Source organism: Chenopodium quinoa, unplaced genomic scaffold, assembly GCF_001683475.1.
Source record: "Chenopodium quinoa cultivar QQ74 unplaced genomic scaffold, ASM168347v1, whole genome shotgun sequence".
In the NCBI taxonomy this organism is placed as follows: domain Eukaryota; kingdom Viridiplantae; phylum Streptophyta; class Magnoliopsida; order Caryophyllales; family Amaranthaceae; genus Chenopodium; species Chenopodium quinoa.
Window position 1 is genome coordinate 1,521,554 of NW_018744128.1, and position 26,894 is coordinate 1,548,447.

Here is a 26,894-nt window from a genome sequence, read left to right on the forward strand (position 1 = left end):
ATGTATGCATTGACAAATGTGGTTAAAGAAATATATTAATATAAAACAGAGGAAATAGTTTAGTGGCCCACCCATTATGAACCCCTCACAACCTAAATGTTAGCCCGACATGTTATTACATATACTCCCTCCGTTACATATTACTCACAACACAGGGGTATTATTTGTGAGACATAAAATATTCCTTTGTTGCCAGTAATTAGTAATATGTAACGGAGGGAGTATAAAAGTGCAATCTTCGGTGATTCGATTAAGAATGGACCCTAACCCAGTCTGCCTAATAGCCAGTTTTGGCCAAATTATATCATACGTGATACGTACCAACTACCAAGTATCATAATTTTAATTCCACCTACGGCTACTATTCTCTTATTCTCAATGTACTGTACTTTCGTTTATAAAAAAAGTCAAACTCAAAATTTTCTGAGGTCAACTGCCATGCAACTTGCGCACGTTCACGTGTTTAGCGCCATGCATGTCATTCTAGAAGTTGACATTGACCAACTGCAAATTAAGAACTTAAAATAAGGCTAAAGTTTTCATAATACTATCAGCGCTCACATGAACAATGAATGAGAAGAAATTTACAAAATGTAGCTAATTAAGGAAAAACTTACTCCGTATCATAATCCATTAATATCCGAATATATAAAACAAAAAAATAATAAAATAAAAAGGTACTTGATAGAATTACTACTTAGATTTTGACCCTTTGATTTTGTTTTACTTGGAGAAGTATACAGTACAGAACCATTTGGTGCATGCACATTGCACATGACTATATTCTAACAACAAGAATTAATTAAATTAAAGCTAACAAGTAGGAGTATAAAACAGAAGTCAAATATTACGTTCAACCATTATGCATTGCTACGTACGCTATAGTATGTCTGGCAAAACTTCTAGAAGTTGCCTAATTAAAAACACTTGGTTCCTCTTTCAAAAAGAAAGAAAAAAAAAAGGGGATTTTTCTGTGTGGGCGTGGTTAGGATTAATCGAGTTACTCGATCCCTCAATCAATAACTTTTACATTATTAAAAGAATATCAATTATTAATATTCTTTTAGCTCTTTTATTAATATTTTACTTGTAGAAGGTGGCTATAAATATAGCATACTCTTCAATAATAATATCTTATGATCATATTTACAAACACATTAAGTATTGCATAATATCATCATAAGCTAGAACTTTATAAAAAAGGGTAGTGACTAGTGAGAGTATACAATTACAAGTTAATTAAGCATGAAAATGAAGGTGGTGTTGTTGGCAGTAATGTTGACAACAATATCAATTAGACCTTCACTAGCACAAGACGATGAAGTCGAAAACGCGGGGTGTTGGCTCAAAATATCGAGCTGCCTTGGTGATAATGATGTAGCATTGTGTTGTCCAATTATACAGCAAGAAATAGACGATGAAAGAGACTGCTTTTGTTTGATGAAAGAAACTGCGCTACAAAATGCAACTATTGATGCTTCCTTCTCTACTATTCTTACTTTTTGTGATATTTCTGGTTCTTTTCAGACCTTATGCCCTGACGGTAAGTGCAATCTCGATATAATGGAACGTACATTATTGTCAAATAAAAACTCGAATTAAACCATACCTTTGATCTGAAAGTAAATGAACATTAGAATTGAAGCTTGATAAGGAATTCAAATTACTACCTCCGTTTATTATTTATTTATTATTTATTTTTTTTACTCATATATCTTATAAATAATACTTTTTGTTATACTTAATAAGAAACGAATATATTCTCTTCGTTCCTAGAGAATCGACACATTTAACTTTTTTTTTTCACTACTAACGTAATAGCTTTGACCATCATATTATAGTTGTGTTTTAAAAAAAACATAATGAAATACGGAGTATTTTGTTAGATAGGTATTAATTTAAAGTTTTATATAACATCTTAAATAAGGTGTACTGTATTAAGAATTGACACGTTTGACTTTTTCAATATATATATATATATATATATATATATATATATATATATGTATATATAATCATAATTACATTGGCATGTTGCATGATGTTAATTATTTAGGAATGGAAGGAGTAGTAGTTTGGCTAGTTTAGGTACTCTATTTCATTTTAGATTAAATGTAACAATTCTCATTACGTGCTTGTTAATGCATTATTATTTCTATTATTATATTTTTGTATTACTAATATGTAAAAATTATAAAATATGCATGATATTATTTAATTAAAGTATAAATCAAGATGAATCTAACAAGATTTCACATGTATTATTAATATACTTTATTACTAATATGTGAAATTTATAAATTTGATATTATTTACTTAAAGTATAAAACAAAACGAATTTAACAAGATCACACATCACTATATTTTTTAAAATTATAAATTATCAAAGCTAGTCAAAATTTTGCATGGCTACTGAAAAGCTGATATATATAGCATCTCTATTTTGAAGGTCCTCCTACGAGTTCTACCCCTACTACCGAAGTAACAATTCCAGCATCAGATGAGTCACTACCAACAGGTAACTTCATCGTGTGATGCAAATCAGTATGCATATATATATATATATATATATATATATATATATATATATATATATATATATATATATATATATATATATATATAATCCTTTTTTTTTTTAAATATATTTGGCAACACTTTTCTAAAAAATATTAGAATACTTGTAACACACTATAATTGAAAAAAAAAATATATTAAAAGTTGATTAATACCCTTATTTATTACTCATGGTCTACTATTAAAAATATATTAAATCATGTAAGGCCCTGTTTTTTTAAATACCGAAAAAAAGTATGCGTTGTAACTTACAAGTGTAAAAGAGTAATTATTTCTTATTTCTTGTACATTCACAAGTCAAATATATACTGGTCTATGGACTAGGGTTTTACATACACCTTGTCAGTTGTAAGTCTTTTAATTAAATATTTTTTTCTAGAAGAACACGCAAATTAATTTTACCAGTACTCATATCAGTATAATCACCATATAATTAAAACTAATAGAGGGAGGGGAAGAAAGAGCTAGAAGGCAAAATAATCATCGACTGTGTAATCCCACATGATTATATATATATTTTTTTATGATCATTGGCAGTAATTAATTATAATTATGTTTTCATGTACAACAAACAGATGTTGGCGAATGTTGGCATAGAATATCAGATTGTACAGATTCAAAGTCTGATTCTTTAGATTGTTGTCCGATCGTTAAACAAGCAATAGCAGATGAAAGGGAGTGCTTCTGTAGTAATTCCGATGCCGACATCTTCTTTCAGTATCTGGCGCTTTGTGAAATTCGCGACTCTTTCGACACAATCTGCCCTAGTAGTGCTAGCCATGGGACAACAGCCAAGATACCAAAGAGCGCAAAGCCCCTAAACATAAAAGGAAGTACCAACAATAATGTTGCACTTTCTGTTGGTTTACTTCCCACTTCACTCTTAATTATTTTGGCCTTAAGTTCCTTGGTTTTAAAATGACTATGACATCCTCATTTTAAGAATTTTGATTTGTGCAAGCATTTGTTCAATAATATATAAACACTTCCATATATAATTACAGTGATGATTTATTTATTTCTATCTATACTACTCTCATTTTTATATTGATGGTTGAAACTCGGGATCAGTTTATATACTCTATTACGCCCGGTACATGAGAGCCACCCTTTGGGCATCAAGTGGCATTGGCCTCTCATACCTAACGAGAAATATTCCACTTGAAAGTGTTGAAAAATAGACCTATCAAGAATCACCACATGCAAGTGTCCTTGCACATTGGTTGAAGAAGAGAGAGTTAATTACCTTATAAGGCTAAGGGGCTACTCCTTCTATCACCATATGGTTTTGGGATAGAATATCCTTTGGATTCGTGAAGTGGACTTTTTCTCTTGGTGACGGATGCGGCCCAGACCAATATTTAACAAAAAGTAGGAGAAGAATGAAATTTAAATCGGTGACCTTTATGTCACGCGTACTGACTCTTAATACCATGTTAAAGGACAAACTCAATTAAAAGTTTATGTTGATGCTTGAAGTTCAAAATCGATTAATATATACTCATAACCGACCAACATCTAAAAATTCTCTAAGACACTCTAGCTGGCTATAACTAGAAAATAACAATTAATTCAACTAATTATTATGGCCAGCCATATTGAATTTGTATAATTGTATTTAGGGCTGAGCAAAACTACCCGAATAATCGAAAACCCAAAAATCCGTTCCGTTACCGTTTCGAAAATTAGGGTACCTGATCCAATAACCATAACGGTTCGGGTATCCGTTCCGATAATTTGTTATCGGGTATGGTTTTTGGGTATCATTTTAAAATTAACGGGTACCCGTTCCGTTCCGATAAGCAATTATTTTGTTTTTTTTCCTACTTAAATCTATCTTTTCAATATTTAAACTCTTACATTACTTCATAATCACTATAAATATCAATAATTAGTAATGTTATTAATAATTTGGTCAAGATCATGTGGTATTGTTACTAATTATTGTTAAAAAATATCATAATAACTAATTTTTTAAGTTTAATTATCACTATTGGATACTTTATTGGGTACCCGATAACCGTTCCGAAAATACGGGTACCCGAAGTCCGGGTACCCAAACTTATCGGTTCGGGTTATGGATATCACTTTTAGTGATATTGGTTATCGGGTACCCGAACCGTTAGTACTAACGGTACGGGTACCCGTCCCATGCTCACTCCTAATTGTATTATTATACTTATATATATATACACTTACTTCTTTGCACTTTGATTTTTGTGACATTATTTAGATACTTGCTCCATTTCTTTATATTGTGATTTGTGAACTTGTAATAATATGTTACTAATTTCCCCAATTAGTGTGGTTCATTCATATTATATTTAAATATTTTAAAATTGTTTTATACAAAATGGTTCCTTCATAAAATATTTCATTAATTTATATACGATATAACCTCATTTCACTTCTAGCATTGAGCCTTTTCTCTTTCTTAACTCCTATCTTTTTTCACATAAAAATTCTATGGTGGTCTTCTGTAAAATGACTATCATTATAATAATATTTTATTGACTTTTTTTTTTTTTTTTTTGTGTCAAAACTAAAAATAAATGTTTTTATATATATATTTTTTCAAAATTTATTTTTAAGTTTTATATTTTATAATTAAAACAGTAAATGAATTCTAAAAATTAGGTAAATGAGTTATAATTTTTGACGTAAAAAATAAATTAAATTAAAATCAGCCCATAAAAAATTTAGTATGTAATGGTAGTCATCTTAAAACTAACTACTGTTGAATCATCTTTTTTCACAAGGTGGTTTGTTGCTTGAAAGAAAAAATACTCCGTATGTATATATCGCATAAGGCCTTTGCTATTGTCAAAAAAAAAAAAAAAAAAAAAAATAAATAAATATTGCATAAGGAAAAATAAAAAAAAAAACTTGTAGAATTTCCATAATCTTATTGTTTAAAGGTAAACTCACAAAATTGTCATATTTTTTGACATGAAGATAACAGTGACAATGGTAGTAGTGGAAGAAGATCTAGGCATTGTGTCTTACCGGGCCTTCACGGGCCGTGCCTCACCATGCTAGGAGGTGGCTCGTGCCGGCCTAGGTACATGATGGCAGGTTATACCGTGCCGGGCCACCAAATGGCACACTCCAGTCCAAATCATGGCACCGCCATGTGTCTACATTGTCGGGTCTTTCCGCGCCACAAGCCAGCCCATTATTTTTATTATTAATTAAAAAAATTATTATTAATTAATTAATTTTAAATTTTAATTATTTATAATTCTTTATTCTTTATATTCTTTATAGTTTTTAAAAATTATTTTTATATTATGGGTCGTGTTGGCAGGCCTAAGCTCGTGGCGAGTTCATGTCAAATTTTTATTTTTATGTTCACGGCACGACCCACGGTTTACCCCTTGTTCCTCGTGCCGTGCTATGCCGCTAGCGGGCGTGTGTTGTGTTGGGCCGCTTGGTGTGCTCGTGCCACCGCCCACGGGTCAGCCCGGCCCATGACCAGCTCTAAGTGGAAGCTACAATACTCATATTAACAAAATTTTTGTAGTATGAATATCATATCATAACTAATAAAGTGTATTACTAGCTCTATTAAAAACACTATGTACTTTTTTTTAATTAATTGTCTTGATGTTATTGTGCACACCTGAATTGAATTTTACTGTAAGGTTTTCCTTAAATAACAAATAGAGTTTGTTTGGAGAAAAATAAATTCATCGAACACTATTGTCGATAATTATAGGGTTTTTTTTCAATGCCTATAAAATTGATTTAATTTGATGTAAAATATTTTCATAGAAAATAATTTTTTTTTCTTATTTTTATTTGTTTGGTTTGTGAAGGGATGAAAAATAAATTTTTAATGGTGGAAAATTACATCCTAAACAATAGACCTCATTTTTACTTCCCTCCTTACCTCATCCATTCTCACTCCTATTTCATTTTTCTTTTACTTTTTTTTGTATGCAATCAAACTAAGAAAAATTCATTTACAATTGTTTTTTTCTTTAAAAATAGGTTATTTAAAAAACTAATTTAATTTTTCATTGAAAAGGTTTTTACTAATATCCAATGAAAACTAAGTCAACCCCCATGCTAGTTGCGCACGTTCATGCACACATTCTAGAAGTACTTGTATTAATGCCCTCAAATTCCGAAGTCGTACCTTACTGGCTGATGACTTATTTAAGAGGCCCTAAAACTTCAAAGTTGACATTGACTAATTGCAAATTTGGAACTGTATGTCAATTTTTTTTTAAATCATAAAGTCTAATCCTATTGTGTTTTAATCTGTGTTATGCTTGATTTTTTTTTTTAAATGTTACACTTGACTAACACATAATTTTAGTAATTAACTTAAATAAAATAAGAGGTAAATGGAAAAGTTGAAATATTAAAAAATTGTAAAAGAAAAAGAGAGTAAGGTTAATAATTTATTGAAAAGTAATGAATATGAGAGGAAATAAAATTCGGCGTATATATATATATATATATATATATATAAAGGTAGTAGTGGATTTGAGTAAAGAACATGAGAACAGAACGATGTAATATTAAAATGTATTTTTTTTTTTTTTTTATCAAAATATATATATAACACTTATTAAAACATGGTCGCATTAATAGTGTTACTCTTATTAAAACATAGAGAGAATATTATTATTTCAAAATTAGTGGTCATTGCTCTTCAATATAATAGTGTTTTGCTCCGTACTCCTATGTATTCTGTATTGACCGTATAGATATAACATTTTTTAACATTGTATAGTAAGAAAAATATGATGTAAGGAATATACTTAGAATTAGAAAATTGAATCATACATAAATATATATTTCATTAATAATTAGTGAACAACAATTAACTTGTATCCAATATTATAATTACTTCGTATTATAGAACAAAAATTTCGATAAAGAAAGTATCTTATGTATCGAACTACAAAAAATAATCATTATACGCTTGTGTGTAAAATTAGACTTCACATTCTCCCTGACATACTACAAATTTAATTATAATACATAACATGTGTATCATACATTTTTACCCCCCCCCCCCTTCAGATCCTTGTTTTCTATGGCTTTTGTATGATCTTTGACGTATTAGTGAAATTATGCAAAGTTGATCCTTTAATTGACACTATAATGTACCTAACAAGATCTCATCCATCAATTAGTTAACTTACTTGGCTTGATCCAATATTTCAATCCACCGTTAATTTGTACAAATTGGGCGGCATGTACTTAGTATAATTTAACGATTATAAAATTTATATAAAAGTGAATTTTTTTTTCAATCTTTTTTAAAGAAATAACCCAACTTGATTTTATTTAATTTTGTCAAAGAAAAATTACGTACAAAACAATTTCTTGCATGCACATGGGCACATGGCTGTTCCATAAACAACTAAACAAGAAGTCAATAATTAGTTATACGTTTAAGCTTACAAGTAGGAGTATAAAAACAGAAGTCAAATGTTACGTTCAACGATTATGCATTACTACAAAGTACATACGCTATTTATAGTATTATGAAATGCATGTCTGGCAACTTCTAGAAGTTGCTTATTATTTCTAGAAAGCAATAATACTGCACTGGTGATGTAAATGATATGTCATATGACTCATATCTCATGTAGAAGGATGAACATGATGATAAAGTTTATGTGTTTTCAATCATTCAGTGTACCACAAACACCTTAAACACTCACTTTTTACTCCGCCCAAATAAGGAAAAACAAAAAATTACTCTTTATATACTCGGATGTATAATAAAATTTGTTTCATGGGGTCATAGTGCGTGCTACATTATACTTTGTGTTAGTGTGTTACATTACATATCTCGTAATAATAGTACCTTAAAAATGCATATAATTAACGATTGTGGATTTGTGGTGATAAGAATGTAATGTAATACAAAGTATAATGTACTATATACCTCTAAATACTTTTTAATAATAAGTCACAGGCGAGGTAGCGTCCATTTGTGAGATACTGAAATACTTAATTATTGTATCAACCTTTACATTATTTACAAAAATATTGGCAATTATTATTTTTTAAGTTCTTTATACATAATTAATCTACTCCTATGAAATTGGCTATAAATATAACATATGCTTCAATATCATCAAATACTTATATTTACATACTCACATTATATACACTTCATAAAGCTAGAGCTTTAAGAAAAAAGAGAGAGTAATTAAGAGATCGAATAAGCATGAAAATGATGAAGATGGTATTGTTTGCAATAATAATGTTGACAACAATATCAATTAGACCTTCACTAGCACAAGACGATGAAGTCGAAAACGCGGGGTGTTGGCTCAAAATATCGAGCTGCCTTGGTGATAATGATGTAGCATTGTGTTGTCCAATTATACAGCAAGAAATAGACGATGAAAGAGACTGCTTTTGTTTGATGAAAGAAACTGCGCTACAAAATGCAACTATTGATGCTTCCTTCTCTACCATCTTTACTTTTTGTGACATTTCTGGTTCTTTTCAGACCTTATGTCCTGATGGTATGTACAACCTCGCTCGATCTCCTTATTCCATCTCATAGCTAATGCATTATTTACTTGCGAGATAAGAAATAATAACTGATTTTGCTATTTTTGTTTATTATGAAGATTCTGATTCAAGCTCGGCTCCACTGGTGTCACCAGACTCTTCATCATCAAGTATTTACATCTCTATCTACAATTTTATATACTACCTTATTTTCATATTATTCGCAATGATTTGACATAAAGTAGAGATCGAGGAAAAATGTCTATCGTTGTAAATAATATGAAACGGAGGTAGTACTTCATTTTATTAGACAATAGTCCAAATCTGATACAAAAATATGGAAATTCAATGTTAAATTAAATCCGATATGAAATTTAGTAAATGTGATTTAAATCCAATTGTCATTCCTTAATACATGTGTGTTGGTCGTGTCATTCCTTAATACATCCATGATGATCATGTTACATTATTATACTTGTAAGTTGTAATTAAGTTTTGTCATATAATCAAATTATATACTTACTCCGATCCACTAATAAATTAAGTTTACTATTTTGAATTGATTTTGAAGGCGGCTCTATACCAACCTCAGCTCCAGTAGAAGATCCCTCACCACCAAGTACGTGTAATTTATTCATATGTGAATTAATTACTTATTTTCATATGAACATTTTGTTATTAATAAGATGAGTTTATTAGTTGTACAATGTTGGTCTAGTACTCCGTACAATGATTTATAAATACCTATATATATACGACATACGTATTATTTAAGTGGCCGCATGTACTAATATACATAGCATTTCTAAATTTTGAAGGTCCTACTTCTACAACTTCTACCCCTGCTACCGACGTATCAACTCCCTCGCCAGATGAGTCACTACCAGCTGGTAATTTCTTCGTTTAACTTGATGTATCAATAATTAAAACATTTGTTCTTTCAAAAAGTATGAATTTTACTCATTATCCTACTTGTATATTCATAATAATGACTAGTGTATACATAGATTAGGGTTTTTAATTATCCCTTGGCTAGGAGAACGAATCAAACTTTGTATCATACCATATAGCTAATGTGTTACGAAATAATTATCTTTATTATTACTCGCATCACCATATAGAATTAATTAAGCTCTCGGACCTCAAAGTCCAAAGTTAAGACTAGTGATGCTTGTATACATTTTCACTTAACCATTGGATCATATCATAATTTATTTATGCGTGGTAACCAAGCAAAGTTTGGTCTAGTGATAAGGTTAAAAAATAAAAAAAAAATAAAATAAAAACATGCACGTAAGGTATATTTTGATTTATTTTTCATGTACAACAAATACACAGGTGTTGGCGAATGTTGGTCAAAGATATTAACTTGTACTGATTCAAAGTCTGAGAGTGAAATATCAGAGTGTTGTCCCATTGTTGAACAAGCAGTAACAGATGAAAGTGAGTGTTTCTGTGCTGGTGCCAAGATCGCTGTTCTTGATGATCCTTCAAATGCCGACACTTTTGATCAATATTTGACGCTTTGTAAAATCAGTGAATCTCTCGATACATTATGCCCTAGTTCAAATAGCAGCACCACAGGAAGTCGGATTCCAAAGAAGACGAAGAACAGCCTAAACATAAGTGGAAGTAACAACAATAATATTGCACATATAGTTGGATTACTTCCTAGTTCACTCTTGATTATTTTCGCAATAACTTTTTTGATTTAAAATAACTATGATATCTTGATTTGAATCATTGTATTTTCAAGAGTTATGATTTGTTTTCGATCACTTGTTTTTAATAAATACTACATCCACATGATATTGTGAAAGATTTTGTGCTTAATTGTGAAGGCTTGAGTTTGAGGTGGGTTATTATAAAATAGAGATCACAAATTTCAAACTTTAATTTGAGCATTTAATTTTTAAATGGACATCTCAAAATTTACTATAGTATTCTTATTAATATCTTATAATGTAGCTAGTTAAATTAAAGACTACTTTTTATTTTCATTGTTATTAGTCCAATATGTACATTTATCTTCATTTGTTTGAATTGTAAAAATATTATATACCCATACGACGGTTATTGATCTGATCTACGTGAAACTCATGAGGATATGAGTTGGTTCCGTCCATTTATTTTGATGGAAAATATTTTCCATGAAAATGATGTCTGAAAAAGATATGCGACCAAGTTAATATGGCAGCCAAAAAAGAAAATGGGACGAAAAGCCTAGTCACGGAGTATATATATAACCATATCCTAATATTCCAACTTCATACATGATGAGCTGTGAATATGGTATAATTAGTTGTTAAACATAATCTATTGTTAAATTATCTTAATATATATCATTAAATTTATCAATTAATTACTCCTTAATTAGTACTACATGAAAATTTCTCAAATTACAGTTAATAACGTAGTTCATGTGATGTATTTAGTTAGTGGCCAACATGTTACAGCTATACTACAGATTAAATTACACCTTGGCTTAAAATTGCCAGGTCCATTGATATCTTAAAAAATCTGCTACATTCTAAGATTCATCCTATATATACAACCAATCCAAAATTCTTCAACAAATCAAACATATTTTCAATAAATTATTTTTTCTAGTAAAATCAAATTCATATATTAGTACACTAATAAGAAGGAAGGTTTTTATTTCCATCCTAGTAGAGATCATATAAAATGGCATATGAGAAGGTGATGATGATCATGGTAGTATTCGCGGTAATGTTGGTGTCTACACACGCTCAAGATCCAAGCACGTCATGCATTCAAGCATTGATGCCTTGCGCGCAGTTCATCAATGCCACTACCAATCCACCACCAATGTGTTGCGGCCCTCTTACGGAGGCGTTCAAAACACAGGTGCCATGCCTTTGTAATATTTTCGAGAACCCTGAACTTGCCACCACTTATCATGTCAATATGACCCAGGCCATGGAGCTCCCCACCAAATGTGGCATTAAAAATGTTGATACCAGTCTTTGTAAAAAAGGTAATATTCTTATTGTTTTATATATATGGCTATTAAAATTATAATGCAACTAGTTACAAGTCCTTAAGAGTTTGAGTGATTAAATAATTTTACATAAGTATTCAATTTGTTGTACCCTTTGTGTTCCTTTGATCTTATAATGTGGTTTTTAAAGGTCATAAAAAAGGAATATAAAAAACAATTTTGAAATATTGATCAAATTTGTTGGAAATATAATGTACAATCATGAAAATTTGCTAATGTACAATTAAGCGAATCTAATAATATCTTGTATGCCTTTTTTATTCTCTCGTAATTCTCAAACATTCTATTCCTTTCATAACTTTGTACAAAAGTTAAATTTATTTACAACTTATTTGATATTTATAGTAAAAGGAGCAGCACCAACTAAATCTCCAGTAGCTGGTGGTGAAACTACAACTTCATCTGAATCATCTCCAAGTCCCGCAGGTAATTACTACAATTTTAAGATTTCTTTTAGCAATTCAATTCAAAATCAGGATTCAAAACTAATATAGACGTACTTTTCACCTCGTGTTAGTTGCCACATATGTAACTCTGTATTAATCCATATTATCGAAGTAAATTGAAATAATTAACTAATACGTTATTGAAATTCATCGTAATTAATCTTGCAGGAAAGAGTGCTGCAAACATCGTTAAACGAGCGGGACCAATTTCTAGCTTGATGTTGGTATTGGCGGGATTAATGTTCTATTAGGAACGTCTACACTCCCAACTGGGATACACATATATAATTCTTGATTCATGCCATTCTTATTAGTGTAACTACTCGTAAATAATTAATATCCGTGTTCATACATAGTATGGAGAACGGATTATAATGATTTTTTTTTTTTTTTTTTTTTGAGATTGTATTATTGGATTGATGATTTCGATCTCTTCAATTGGTAACATTGAGGTTGTAATGGATAATTGGTGGTTACATGCAATTCTTTTTCGAATTTCACAAATAAGCTCTACATTGTTCGAAATTTATATTACTAACACATTGCTATAATAAACCTCACAAGTCATAATTTTGCATATCATCGATAATAGTTAAGATATTAACCTTTTGTACGTACTAATACTTATATAATTGGATTATAATTATTAAAATTGACCTCATATATATGCTTTTTTTATGCTCAGAATAAGGGGGGAAAAAGTTCATTTTTTTTCGAATAACTAAATGGATTTTTTTGTGAAAAACTACCTTTTATATACAACTTTTTGTGAAAAACTACCTTTTAAAAAAAATGTTGTAAATGACTACCTCTTTTTTAAAAAATGTTGTAAATAACTACCACTTGTCGGAATCTTGCCGTTGACTTACTTTTCCGGCGTTGACTAGACCACTTGGCGGCTTTTTCCCGTTTTCGACCACCCCCACCCCTCCTCCTCCTCCCTTTTCCAGTTTCGACCACCCCCACCCCCTTGCCGTCAACTCCCCCTCCCTTTGTCCAGTTTCAGACTGCCCCTACCCATACCCCTGCCGGAAAATTGCGCTTGTTGCCCCTCCGCCTTCCTTCCCGATTTTCGACCATCCCCACCCCCTACAAGCCCTCTTTTTCCCTAGCCATCCTTACCCCTTCTTGCAAACCTCCTTTAATTTAGTCCTCCCTACCCCTTCTTCCCCGTAACCACCATTAAAACTAACCTTCAATGTCTTTGAAACCTGAAATTCAAAAAAAAAAAAAACCCCAAATCCAGAAATTGAAAAGGGTAAGGTTTTCGAGGGGGCCGAAGGAGGGTGGGCGGGATTTTGAGGGTGAGATATGGTGGGTGAGATGAAATTTGGCTAGAAATTGATAACTTGTTTGAGGGGTTTCGAAGTATTTGGGGCCGGAAATCAGAAAATTGATAATTTGTTTGAGGGGTGGCCGGAAATGGCTGTCGAAAACGGAAGTGGGGGTGGTCCGATTGTGAGGGCTGCAAGAAGGGGTAAGGGATGGCTAAAAGGATGGGTGCAGGGGTGGCGGTGGTCGGAAATTGGAAAAGGGAGGCGGAGGGGGTGGGTGGTGGTCGAAATTTAGTAAAGGGAGGCGGAGGGGGTGGGGATGGTCTAGTCAACGTCGGAATTAAAAGTCAACGGCAAGATTCCGGCAAGTGGTAGTTATTTACAACATATTTTTAAAAAGTGGTAGTCATTTACAACATTTTTTTTAAAAGTTAGTTTTTCACAAAAAGTTGTATATAAAAGGTAGTTTTTCACAAAAAATCCTAACTAAATATACTCCGTAACGTAATACATTTAATTACTATTTTAAAGCTACGAAATGTGGCAATGTGATGAAGACTTGGAACTCAAGTTAACCTACCTTGACCATTAAACTATCACTTTAATTTTCTCCAAGTTAAAAGATATCAAAGCATTAATATTATCACCAAAATAGTACAACCAATTTTCAAATTAACAATATTTACTCTCATTTCTATCTCCTTACCAGTCATAACATCGATCATGCCATTCCTCATCATAACTTATACAGCATATTTGTTGTCCAAAGTCTTAGATCTATGAGCTATGACATTATTGAGTTGAATATACGGGTTTGTTCTCATACGTTTATTTTCAATTCAGTTCAGTTCAGTTCAACTCAGTTCATTTCAACTCAGTTCAGCTCCTAATTTCCTTCTCTTATAAAATATTCAGTTCAGTTCAACTCAGTTTAGTTCAGTTCAGTTTGGTTGAGTTCAATCTATGAGAACAGGTCCTACGTAGCTAGCTTTAATTTTTCGCCGAATGGAGCTCCAGTAGAGATATAACAATAAAAACCAACTACAATTCTTTCAAATCTCACAAAAAAAAAAAACCAACAACAACTGCAACTTGTACAGTTGTATACAAAGTATGTATAAATTAAGGTCGTCATATTTTAAAAGCAATCGAATTAGTAATAGTATATATTAGCACATATACATTGTACTTCGTAATAGTCAAGGGAATATCCTAGCAAACTTATTAGCTACTAGTCTACTACTCGTATATTGAAAATAACAACAATGTAGTATTATTTTTTACTGCCACCATATGAAGGTGATGATGAGTACATGCGTGATAACAGAAATATTCAAGGATACTTCGTTCATATATACAGGCAATACAGCCTCCCTAGATTGGCTCTTGCCATTAATTTTTCTATATTTCTCGAAGACATTATTTGCGTAGACTTGGTATGTTGGTAAGCCATAAGATCAGACTAGCTATTACATTAATATATAAGGAGAATAATTTTATTTAGTTAGACCGCCTACTCGCCTAGACATATATATGAACATGAACCGGCCTACTTCTTAACAGGCTGACATCGAGCTTACATTCGATCTACCAGTAAAGTATTTCATTTTTCAAACAAGTTGAAGATATTTATACAAAGTTTATATAATATATAATCCCTCGGTATCTATATATGCATTAGTTTGACTTTGCACTCTTTGACTTGATTTTATTCTTTGTAATATTTTATACATGACAAAAGTTATTAGTAAGTTTGCTAAATTAGTCACGGTAATGCATGTATATTTATATGTCCACAATATCAAATTTTTATTAATTTTGCTAAATGACAATTGAAGATATTAATATTGGTAAGAGTTGTGCATTGACATCATGGCAGGTGAACAAGTCATATTTATGCAGTATTCATTCAGAGGAGGGGGTATATATTAGTTAACTCAAGAAGTAGTACTAGTAATCTACGTAGTAATTGATTATGTTTCACATCATACATCCATACAACCTGTTGTACCTTATTAGATACGGCAATCAATGTTAGTTGCAGGCTTAAGTTCTCATATCACAAGATATATAATTAAGCACATGGCGAGGAAAAGAAATTATTTTGGTTAAGAGAATTTTATTGAGACAACAGATCCTAACTACCATCTTTGGTAATAATATTTAATACTTGTATAGTTGTATAAGAGTTAAAATTATTCCCATCCTAGCCTTTACAAAATAAAATAGAGAATAATGGGAAACTATATTTATAATTATGTTGAATGGAATTCATCCGTTCAACAATTCAACCAAAAACAACTTGCTATTAAAAGTACATACTTAATTGCTATAACATACTTCGTAATTTCGTATTACAAATTTACAATACTAATGGAGAAGGTCAACTAGCTAAGACCTTAACTCTTAAGGGAGATTCTTTTTAAAAATAATAAACACTTACATGTTGCATTTTAATTATTTGAAAGAAAAATGAATAAAAAAAAAACACAAACAAGGTCAATCATATATTTTCCAAAATACATTAAGCTCAAATGTATACCTAAGGAAATTCCATTCACCAATTATCATCATGCACTACAAATCAACTAAATACTCCGCAATAAAAAATGACTTTTTATATTTAATAAGCTACTTACATACAAACATACCCAAATAATAAGTCTATAAATAGAAATCAGAATTTGAGTATAAAATTTAACAAATTAAACACGTAAACTAAACGAAGTACTTTAGAAAACAAAATGAGCAAAGTGTTGTGCTTGGCTGCTTTGATGGTGGTGCTAGTGGTACCAACACCGCTAGCGGCACGAGCACAAGATGAAGTTGACGTACCAGATTGTGTTATGGAGCTCGATCCTTGTGGCCCGTTCGTTAACTCGACAACCGCCGTGCCACCCGCCGCATGTTGCCAACCCCTAGAGATGGTGACTAAAAATGATCTCCCTTGTCTTTGTACAATCTTTAGCAGCATTGAGATAATCCAGGCTTTGAGCCTTAATGTTACCGAGGCACTTACTCTACCACAACGTTGTGGCATCCAATTTGATATACTTGCTCAATGTGAAGGTAACTTATTCGCTCCTAATTAATCTATTAGTACATACGTATGTACAATATATTCAATCGTTGAAATAATAATGTGACAATTAAAGTGATTGTTATTGAATTGAAAGTGGAAATAATGTGACAATTAATTTGACGTGGTATTGTTTTTCAAACAACAGCGCTAGCTTTGGCTCCATCAATGTCTCCAGCTGTGGCTCCAGCTTCAGGTTTGTAATTTTTTCGTCTTTTTACATAAGTATTGTGATTTTCATCTCGTCTTTATATAACTTAATTATTAAAAGCTAGATCTATGATACTAGTAAGATATAATTGTACTACTTGTTTAGTTTGATCAATCTTACGTATCCTTGTAGTTTAATTAGATGTTTAAGGTGTGCGCGATTTAAATCATTTAATTTGGAGGTTGTATTTTATATATTATACTTGTACATATAATACAAAGTTAATTGAAATAGGTTTTAACTAAGAAAAATATATAAATATATGTGTAATCAGTTACATTCAAACAAGATATGCATTAATCTTACCTCTAAATTCGTTTTCTAAAACTTTTGTTGATAAGATCATGAGGGACTTATTTATTACTCATGATTTTACATGAAATTAATTGGCATTAAAACTTTTGTAGGTATGGACTAAGGAAAGTCAGCTGGGCAACAACATTTCTTGGACTGGATCAGATGTTTGGGCTTTTTCTTGCTTTGCGTTGAATGTTCTATTGAGGGCCTGGGTCCTTTTAATCTTTCTTCCATTTTTTTTTCTCTTTTTAGAAAAAATTTCTTTTCTGTATTGAAGTATTGCTTATTTCTGCTCATCCAATAATAAAAGGGAAAATTTTTACTACGGAGTAACACAAAATCTCTCCATTTTGCTCTTTGTAATCTAAGTAATTTATTAATTTTAAACGCTCTTGTGTTGTGAATTTGTGGATTAGATTAAAAATCCTTTCTTTGTTTTTTTAATGACAAAAAAAAAGAACTTTCTAAAATAAAGTTCTAATTAACTCAGTTCAATCACATAAATCATAATACAAGCAATATACCAAGAAGCAATTACATTGAACCATTAGATGACCAGATAACATATCATTAAATAGTACATACGGTTTGTCAAAAAAAAAACAAAAAATAGCACATACAAATGTATTGTCTATTTTTAATTGAAGTCATGCAAATCCACATGTCAAGTAGATCCACTACTATTAAAGTGTGTGAAGGAAAAATCAAAATTGGTATAGAGTCATTCTTAGGTTGAACTTCAATACATTAATTGAGTTCATACCTAGCCAATATTTCATCTGATCTCCAACTAACTTGGGTCATGTATTGTTGTCATTCTTTTATGCACAACCCATTGTCATGTTAGGTTAGTCCATACATATTTCAAAAATGACCTCCATGAGTTGTGGGCTTATGCCAAATTTTGAAATTTACTCATGTAGTGTTTGAAAAGCAATACATTCTCCCTAAATAATACTCCACATATATTTGTTAGTTTGTCCTAGTTGTTTACTAAAACTACTAATTTCAAGATACATCATGTGTATGTAATCTACTCACTGTGACTTGTTGAGGGACAAATGAATTATACAGATTAAATTTCACATCCTGTTACAAGCCATAATAATTTGCACCATGTGCTAACTCAAATTGGTCCTACTGTCCATGTCTACATTAGATAGATACAAAATGTGTCGCTAAATCAAATCACTTGCATTACTTACATAGTATATATGTTGATATATATAACCATAACTTTATAATATAAGCTCTATCAAGATTCAAGATTTGTACTATAGTTATAATATTTTAACAATAACAAGTATACTTAGGGTAAAGTGCTAAACTCTACTCACTTCCATATTTCATGATAACAAGAGATAAAAACATTGTTAATTCAACTTATGCGATCTACTCATTAAAATATTTTGAGATAGACTTGAGTCAATAATAAAATGTGATTAATTTTAACTACAAAAAGAAAGTAATTTACTGCATTTACGTGATTTACTCATTAAATAATAGATTTAGGCTTGGTTCTTTAGAGCTATTCTGCTCTACTTTGCTGAAATTTATTCTGCTCTGCCCTGTCATGTCCTACACAATACGAATTACGTATTGATAAACACGCATTTTGAGATAGACTCGGTCAAAACCTAATAAGATAAGTTCCAATAAACAAAATGACTAAAAACCTAGCCTAAACTAAAGTTAAACAGTTAAACCCCCGTGACTCCTTGAGATAAAATCATTCCAATTAAAAACCAAAAAGAAAGAATTGTTCACTACAATCCTTTAGAAAATGGGGAAATTGTCGATGTTGGTGGTTTTACTGGCGGCGCTAGTAGCGTCTACGGCGGCGCAAGGGTCGGACGGAATACCCTCGTGCGCAACAAAGCTAGCACCGTGTTTCTCCTACTTGAACGCCACCAAAACACCCGATACAAGCTGTTGTACTCCACTCAAAGAAGCCGTCACAAAAGAAAGAAAATGTCTTTGCGATATTTATAATAATCCTGCTTTAATTCAAGCTTTTCATATTAATGTTACTCAAGCTCTTAATCTCATCACTCTTTGTCATATTAATACTGTCAAAGATCCCAGCACCTTTTGCAAAGGTTGGTTATATTTTCATTTATTTTATTGTTTTTGTTCTTTTTGTTTTAGATTTTTATTTTGGGTTTTGTCATTTGTAATTTTACTTGATTTTGGTTTAAAAAGTTTTGATTTTGCTTGGGTTTCTATATAATTTAAGTAGTATTAGAGTGAAATTACTGTTTAATTTGCAATCGAATTATTCAATTAGTATCAAAATTGTTCTTGTAGATTTCGATGTTTTGGATTGAGAGTGTTATTGGGTTTTGATTTTGGATTTTGGTATGCAATTGATGATTCAAGTAGTATTAGTGGGAATATACTGTTGATTTCATGATTTGCAATCCTATAGTCTAATTACTCGAATTATTGGATTTGTATTATTGATTAATTTATTTTGAATACTTTTGAATGTTTGATTAATTATTTATTAAAATTTTAACCCTTTTGTTCAGATTTAGCCCAAGCCCCATCTCCATCTTCTTCACCTGCTGCTGGATCAACCCCAACTCCTCCAGGTAAAAACGCTTCATTTTTGGAATGGCCTTTTGAAAATTGTTTTTTTTTAGTTTCTATTTTTAGTTTATTACATTGTGTGTGTGACAAAAGACAATAATACTAGTTACAAAACTGAGTGCTTTTTGGATTGATACATTGTGTCTGTGACAAACTGGAAAGAAAAATAAATGGGTATGGTGAATTTTTGGTGGTTGTGAAGTGGGTGGAGTGGAGTCACTATCATGAATTCATTTGATCAAGTGGTTTGTTTTGATATCTTGTTTTGGTTAAAGTTTTGATTGAGGCATCGACATAAAGTTTAGCTGAATTGTTGTGTATAATTTTGGTTCGTAGCCAGTTGTTGCCCGAATTTGTCAAACTTGGGACATTTGGCCTCTAGAGACCAACCCGACTTGAGGTTGTAGTACTTTGTTTACAAGGGACTAATTGCACACTTCAAAATAAGTGCTTCCATTCCACTTGAAGACCTTTTCTAGCACCTTTGCTTTAGGTAAAGGAACCTTAGCTTCTACTTACGTTAAGCATTTAACATGCGTGTTTGAAAATTGTTGAGCTACTTCGTAAGCAGAATTATACTAGATTGCTGTCTGTCTATCCTAAGTACCTTTTACGATGCCTGAATCATTGGTGTCATGAATGAAGAAAGAATAAGGATTGGTGTTTACTTAGACTGTCAGTAGTCAGGACTTCGCTATCAATTTTCCTATATTTGATTGGTTTGTAGCCTTATTTGATTGAAAGTGGAGGGGGATTAAAGGTGATACTACTCCCTAAGATGAATTTCATTATAGTTAGCCAGTTGCGATTAGCAAGATGGCTTACTAGCCCAGCCCTTTCTCCCACCACTATCACCTTTTGTCACCAATATGCACATTGCCCTCTTTCTCCCCCTGTTTACTCTCTCTGTTGCATGGAATTCTTTTTTCTCCTCGAATGCGTTTGACAAGAATGAACAATGATAATAGTTTGAGAAATATTATATTTTCATGAACAAGTTGACCGGGTCCAACCTAGTCAAGACCAAGGGAAGGGCAAAACCCCCTTCCCCAAGACTAACAAAAACTAGCGGAAACACCTGGTAATAACCACTAATATCAAAAGCACTATACCTATATCTGAAATTGTTTGCATTGGTCATTAGCTCGAGTAGTCCATCTGAACACAAATAAAGTTAGCGGTCTGCATTCAGTCCAAGCGGTCTGCATTCAGTCAAAGCCATTGCTTGATCTGCTGTATTAACTGAGCGATTGAAAGAGCAGATGTGGAATTGATTTAGGCCTTTCAGGGCCATTCCCACATATAGGTTAGAGTTGAACATGTAAAATGCTCTTAGATGGTTCCAAACAGGCAACCCCCCAACACACACACACACACACTTTTCCCTCCGAAAGGGAACAATATTATGAACTAGAAGGGGTGATTTATTTTCCATGTGGTCATGTGGCAAGATTATGTTGATGGATTTTGATGTTAATTTTATTTGGTAGCGTGACCAACCTCTACATATATGCTTTGTAGTAAGTTTGGTACTGGTAGTTAGGAAAGCCTTTATACATTAATTTGCATGAAACCCGTGTAATTTGGATGTACTAAACTGAGCTAATCATCTGATCAATATTTGCAGGGGGCTCGTCTACAAGCAGTCCTCCTGGCAATGCTGCCCCTAAGATCACAGGAGCTGGTTCGGTTGGAATAGTTTCTATCTTACTTATGTTTGGAGCATATACAATGTTTTAGTATGTGCTTCTGCTCTTTTGATATCTTTAATTAACTTGTGTAATCTAGAAATTATTCCATGGTGATCATAATCATCATATCATTATTGTGGAAGACATCAATTCTGATGAGGCCATTCAGTGTTTGAACATTTTCCTGAGTATCTAATTAATTTTTAAGTGCTTTGTTCCATCACAATTTGATGTTAGACCTGGGTATTGTCTAATTCCGTCCCGGCTCTTATAGAAGTGTACTTATATACCTCTAAAGCTCTACCTTATATAGAGTTGTGTTAGCACTTTTGGTTCTTAATCAGTACAAGACTAATTATAAATTTATAATCATCTAAATAAAATCACACCAATCCAAGCAATAACATCAACCACTCTAGCTAATTAGAAGGCTGAAATTGGATTGTTTATTCTCCTTGATCAACAAATAGTAGAATGCTTACGTTAAGATATTGAGCAAGGTGACGCCATATGTTGAAACTTTTCAACAGAATGTTTTTATGCTACGAAGTCAAGCCCATTTAACACTCTTACAACTTTTCAGGTGAATACTTTTTACAATAGAATATATTAAAACAAAGGGTCTGATCATATTTACTGAACTGAACTCATTGGAGCTGAACTGAACTGAACTAAGCTGAAATGAATATTTTATGAGAGAGGGAAATTAAGAGCTGAACTGAACTGATTGGAGCTGAACTGAATTGAACTGAAAATAAGTAAATATGAACAGGCCCAAAGTCATCAGCTATAATCATTAGCTAAGGGTTCGTTTGGTACTGCTGTGATTTTCTGTTTTTTTTTTTGTTTTTTTGTTGTATAAAAGTATATAATATATAATAAAAAATTATTTAAACTTTATTAAAATCATAATAATTTTGAAAACTGACAACAAAAATGTAGAAACACATTTTTCTTATTTCCTGTTTTTGGTTTTTAGTTTTCAAAAAAATCAGAAAACTAAAAATAAAAAATAATGCCAAACAAGCCCTATGCTTTTTGGTTAACTTAATCCGTTAACATGATATCGAAGTCAACGTGACATAAGAGACACAGATTGAATTTGATTCACCCCTCCTTTAAAGTACTCCCTACTAGAAGTAGGAATGTAATTTGGGGACGGAGTAGAATATTAAGACGAGTATAGTCAGCATTTCATTACCAATTTTCAATGAATATACACTCATTCACACTAGTCATCTTGATAGGCCCCACTTTCACCTGCCCCCTCAACTCCAAACCCATAAAATCACAGTCCAACATTCAAAACAATCCCAAGAAAACTCCCCAATAAACAAGAACAAGAAAATATCTTTCTTACTCTCTAAAGTTTAAACATGAGCAAAATCTTTGCTGTATTATTGGCGGTCGCGCTAGTGGCGCAGCTAGCGGCGGCGCAAAGCTCCGGCGAAACACCTTCATGCGCATCAAAGCTAACGGCGTGCGTTAACTACTTAAACTCCACCACTACGCCGTCGCCGAGCTGTTGCAACCCACTTAAAGAAGCGGTTACCAATGAAAAGCAATGCTTATGCAATATATACAATAATCCTGCTTTAACTAAAGCTTTTGGTATTAATATTACTCAAGCTATGAATCTTCCTAAGCTTTGTCATATTGATACTGGCAAATCTCCTAATATTTGCACAGGTTTTTCTTTTTTCTTAATCATCATTATTTTGATTTATTTGGGTTGTTTTATTTGTTTTATGAGCTTAATTATTTGGGAATTTTTAAAAAAATTACATGTTTTTTCTTTAGGATTGAATGATTGACTTTTTGTTGTTTGATCAATTGTGTTCTTTATGATCTTATCAATTACTCTATATTCTATAGAAAATTATTGATGATTGAATCTTCTTGATTATTGTGAAATGAAAAGTCAAACTAAGACAAAAAATAAAATAAAAAAATTCGGCTAAAATGGAATACAATTTTGTGTTCACATGCATTTTGATGATTCAACTTCAACTAGGTGGAAAGAAAAAAGTTAAGAATTTGCATATAGAAAGTTCAACAAGTATATTGCTAGTCTTAATGTGAAATAAATCACAATTTGTACATTGTAGTAGACTATTAGATGGTAATACTAATAATACAAGTGTATAATCCCGCGAACAACAATGAAAATGTTATTATAGGCTCCTATATGTATATCAATCTCCTTATTTTAAAAAGACATTTACTTTGGTGTAATTGTTCTAATACTTTTTTTAATGTATAATTATTCCCCCCTTGGTCAGGTTTAGCAAATTCCCCACCATCTTCAACTCCTTCAGGTAACATACTTTTCGACTTTGTCATTTGGTTTAAAGCCTTTAAATTTGAATAATTAATTTACTTTTATAGGCATTTCAATAATGTTGTTTGTTGCGCTGTACTTGAAAATAACGTGTTGTCCGTACTTTGCTTGAATGCCATGTCCATTTTTTTTATTATGCCCTACTTTGGACACAGATTAAATGTAGATGGTGGTGGTTGATTAAATGGTTGTTGTAAATATGAGGGGTGGAGGGTAATTGGGTAACTAATGTGATGCAACTTAATTCTTTGAATACCTTTAGCATTTGTTTCTTGTAAAGAATTGTCAGCACAACATATACTAGTTACTGGTACCATAGACATATGTTACTCGGACTCATAAAAATGTCGGACCTAGATATGGTGTCTTGCTTGCTATTTTGAACCATTATTATCATTGCTTGGAACTTATAACTAGTACTAGTATAAGCACAGGTTCATAGAGTATGAACATGCTATGAAGTATATTTTTATTTTTATTTTTATGGTGATCAAATTTGCATTCTTAGAACGTAGAAAATTGTTCTTTCACATAGAGGTCAAAGAAAATAAGTTTAAGTATCAAATCATTATCAAAACCCAGTCCAATTTACTCCTAACAATCTATCATACTAGCTTGCAATTGTTGAGGTTTGTAGTGAATAGTTCCTTTATATGAATCCACCTAAGTACTTAGAAATTCCTTGGCTATTTCCATTTGTTATGCTGAAAACATGCCATGCATTTTGCAAGTATTGTTGAAGTTTGGTGAGTTGTTTCTTAGGAGTATTGGACAAAGAAATTTTGTTTGTTCTATTACCTTTATGATGCCAATTGATGTGTCATCGAACGAGGATATTGTTATCGAATGCATTAGTGTTAGGTTTGAATTATTTTGGGGCATTCCAAGTTCCAAGTCTTGGCAAACTATCTTGACTAGAAGTAAACGTCTATCGGTCTCTGTTTTTCGATGTTTCTCCTAGGAAAATAGCCAGCTGTGATAGTCATGTACCGTATACCTACCTAGACTATTATTCATTTACTGGCACTTCCAACTTTGTATCTCTTGATGACTCACTCTTTGCGAATCCACCCGCCAGCGGCCAGCCCCTCTGTAATAGACTAACTTTGAGGGGTAGTATAGGTATTCTAGTTTTATTAGTTTATTAGGGTTGATAGTCCTTAGTATAAATAGGGAGGTAAGGGAAGTAAATAGATAGGCAGATATTTGGTGAGAACCTTTTGGAGAGTTATGGCCTAAAGCCATTAATGGAGAGTTGTGAGCTAAACTCACTATCGAAGATTGATAGCCTTAAGCTATTAAATTATCGTTTGTAACCATTCCACCATTATCAATCAATTTAAAGCTTTCATCTTTATTAAATTTGTTTGTTAAAATCAGAAATTCGTGCTGTTATATTGATTTCTAATGGGTGACCGAACTCAGTTCTTTACACCCTCCTCGTCTAGCAGCTAACCCCTCTATCTATTACTTAATGTCCATTAATTTGACACTAGCACCTTAGTTCATGCTCTTTTACTTGTATCTTTTCATGATTACATCTTTCTGAATCTAGCATTTTGAAGCGAACTTACTTTAAAACAATTGATCACTTTGTATGTTAGAAAAAGGAAAACCATTCTTGGGTCCAACGAAGCAGTAAGTTATCATATAGGCAATGCTTGGCTTCTCTTCCCTCCATCAAGAAAAAGGGGAACGGCAGAAAGGGTCAGGAACTAAAGTATACTCCTCCCATCTTAACGTCAACCTGTAAGGTCCGTAAGATAAAACTTTGCCGCGTGAGGGCCAATATTATTCCGCCTTTTGCTATGAGATTAGCTGGTGGATTTCCAAAAAATATATCGACTGAGAAAAAGGAAAGGAAATTTGATGCTTTACTCTTCCCTCCAACTTTTAAAAAGTGCAGTACGCTAGCACATTTGAAAAGGTGTTACAGCACTAATGCCACTAAATCTACTATCAATAGAATGAAAACTCCCCAAGTTTTTCATGGAGTCCTGCTATGCAATGTGAAATTTTGATGGGAGTTAGAGACGTTTGTATTTCATACTTGATATTATATTATGTCGGTCTGATCAACTTCTGCTCATATGCTTATTACTGAAATTGAGTATACTGCTTGCTTAATTGTACTATTTGGAAATCATGTTTGTTTTATTGTAGCTTTGTATTCATCCAAAGGATGATTTTGGCTGGATATGTTCCTATTTCTTACTTCCTAATTGACTAAAAAAAGCTCCCTCAAAAAAAAAAAAAAAAAAAAAAAAAAAATTGACTAAAAAAACAAGTTATGTCATCGGAAAATTGTTTCTGTAATTTGAATGAACTGACATAATTTGTATCTTTGTTTGAATAATCTTTGCAGGAAGCAGTCCTTCTGGCAATGCTGCTGGCAGGATTACAGGAGCTGGATTAGGTGCCATCTTACTCATGTTTGGAGCATTCTTCATGTTCTATTAGATTGTATTGCATGTATTTTCAATTTTCACGTATATTTTCGTTACCAGTTCAGTTTGCTCCACATTAAATCAAAAGTTGATGATCATTGTTTGCCTCGGGTGTTTATGTACGGAGTATTTATTTATCTCCTGTTATACTAGTATTATGGTATATCTTTATTTTTAGACGACAGTGTATCTCAATTTTATAATTTGTTAGTAGTGTAAATCGATTAATAAAAATAAGGTAAAAATTACCTTATATTTATGTTTTGATTAATTTCTACGGAGTACTCCTTTACTATAGAAAATAACTCATAAGTAGTCTTTGAAAAGACCAGAAAGGAATTTAGGAATTTCATTCATTAGTTTCCTAAACCCACAACCAAAACATAACTAAGTTCATGAACTAGAGAAACTCCTAGTTCAAATTGAAA

General features: G+C 31.9%; 6 protein-coding genes across 6 annotated transcripts; all 6 read left to right on the forward strand.

Annotated features, from left to right (window-relative positions):
* Nucleotides 1-1,155: 1,155 nt before the first annotated feature.
* Nucleotides 1,156-3,591, forward strand: LOC110692895. The gene is made up of 3 exons (XM_021869972.1): nucleotides 1,156-1,543; nucleotides 2,450-2,518; nucleotides 3,153-3,591. Exons 1-3 carry the CDS (start codon nucleotides 1,246-1,248, stop codon nucleotides 3,497-3,499), a joined length of 714 nt encoding a protein of 237 aa, XP_021725664.1. The 5' UTR covers nucleotides 1,156-1,245; the 3' UTR covers nucleotides 3,500-3,591.
* Nucleotides 3,592-8,688: 5,097 nt separating this feature from the next.
* Nucleotides 8,689-10,885, forward strand: LOC110692896. Its single transcript, XM_021869973.1, has 5 exons — nucleotides 8,689-9,077; nucleotides 9,186-9,236; nucleotides 9,638-9,685; nucleotides 9,885-9,956; nucleotides 10,405-10,885. Exons 1-5 carry the CDS (start codon nucleotides 8,774-8,776, stop codon nucleotides 10,779-10,781), a joined length of 852 nt encoding a protein of 283 aa, XP_021725665.1. The 5' UTR covers nucleotides 8,689-8,773; the 3' UTR covers nucleotides 10,782-10,885.
* Nucleotides 10,886-11,584: 699 nt separating this feature from the next.
* LOC110692898 (lipid transfer-like protein VAS) lies at nucleotides 11,585-13,157 on the forward strand. Its single transcript, XM_021869974.1, has 3 exons — nucleotides 11,585-12,064; nucleotides 12,434-12,514; nucleotides 12,703-13,157. The coding sequence occupies exons 1-3, from the start codon at nucleotides 11,752-11,754 to the stop codon at nucleotides 12,783-12,785; spliced, it is 477 nt and encodes a 158-aa protein (XP_021725666.1). The 5' UTR covers nucleotides 11,585-11,751; the 3' UTR covers nucleotides 12,786-13,157.
* Nucleotides 13,158-16,495: 3,338 nt separating this feature from the next.
* LOC110692899 (non-specific lipid-transfer protein-like protein At5g64080) lies at nucleotides 16,496-17,799 on the forward strand. The gene is made up of 3 exons (XM_021869975.1): nucleotides 16,496-16,877; nucleotides 17,036-17,083; nucleotides 17,506-17,799. Exons 1-3 carry the CDS (start codon nucleotides 16,553-16,555, stop codon nucleotides 17,514-17,516), a joined length of 384 nt encoding a protein of 127 aa, XP_021725667.1. The 5' UTR covers nucleotides 16,496-16,552; the 3' UTR covers nucleotides 17,517-17,799.
* Nucleotides 17,800-19,064: 1,265 nt separating this feature from the next.
* On the forward strand, nucleotides 19,065-21,904 carry LOC110692757 (lipid transfer-like protein VAS). Its single transcript, XM_021869822.1, has 3 exons — nucleotides 19,065-19,494; nucleotides 19,927-19,989; nucleotides 21,615-21,904. The coding sequence occupies exons 1-3, from the start codon at nucleotides 19,179-19,181 to the stop codon at nucleotides 21,725-21,727; spliced, it is 492 nt and encodes a 163-aa protein (XP_021725514.1). The 5' UTR covers nucleotides 19,065-19,178; the 3' UTR covers nucleotides 21,728-21,904.
* Nucleotides 21,905-22,968: 1,064 nt separating this feature from the next.
* On the forward strand, nucleotides 22,969-26,648 carry LOC110692758 (lipid transfer-like protein VAS). The gene is made up of 3 exons (XM_021869823.1): nucleotides 22,969-23,367; nucleotides 23,961-23,996; nucleotides 26,385-26,648. Exons 1-3 carry the CDS (start codon nucleotides 23,055-23,057, stop codon nucleotides 26,477-26,479), a joined length of 444 nt encoding a protein of 147 aa, XP_021725515.1. The 5' UTR covers nucleotides 22,969-23,054; the 3' UTR covers nucleotides 26,480-26,648.
* The last annotated feature ends 246 nt before the right edge of the window (nucleotides 26,649-26,894 follow it).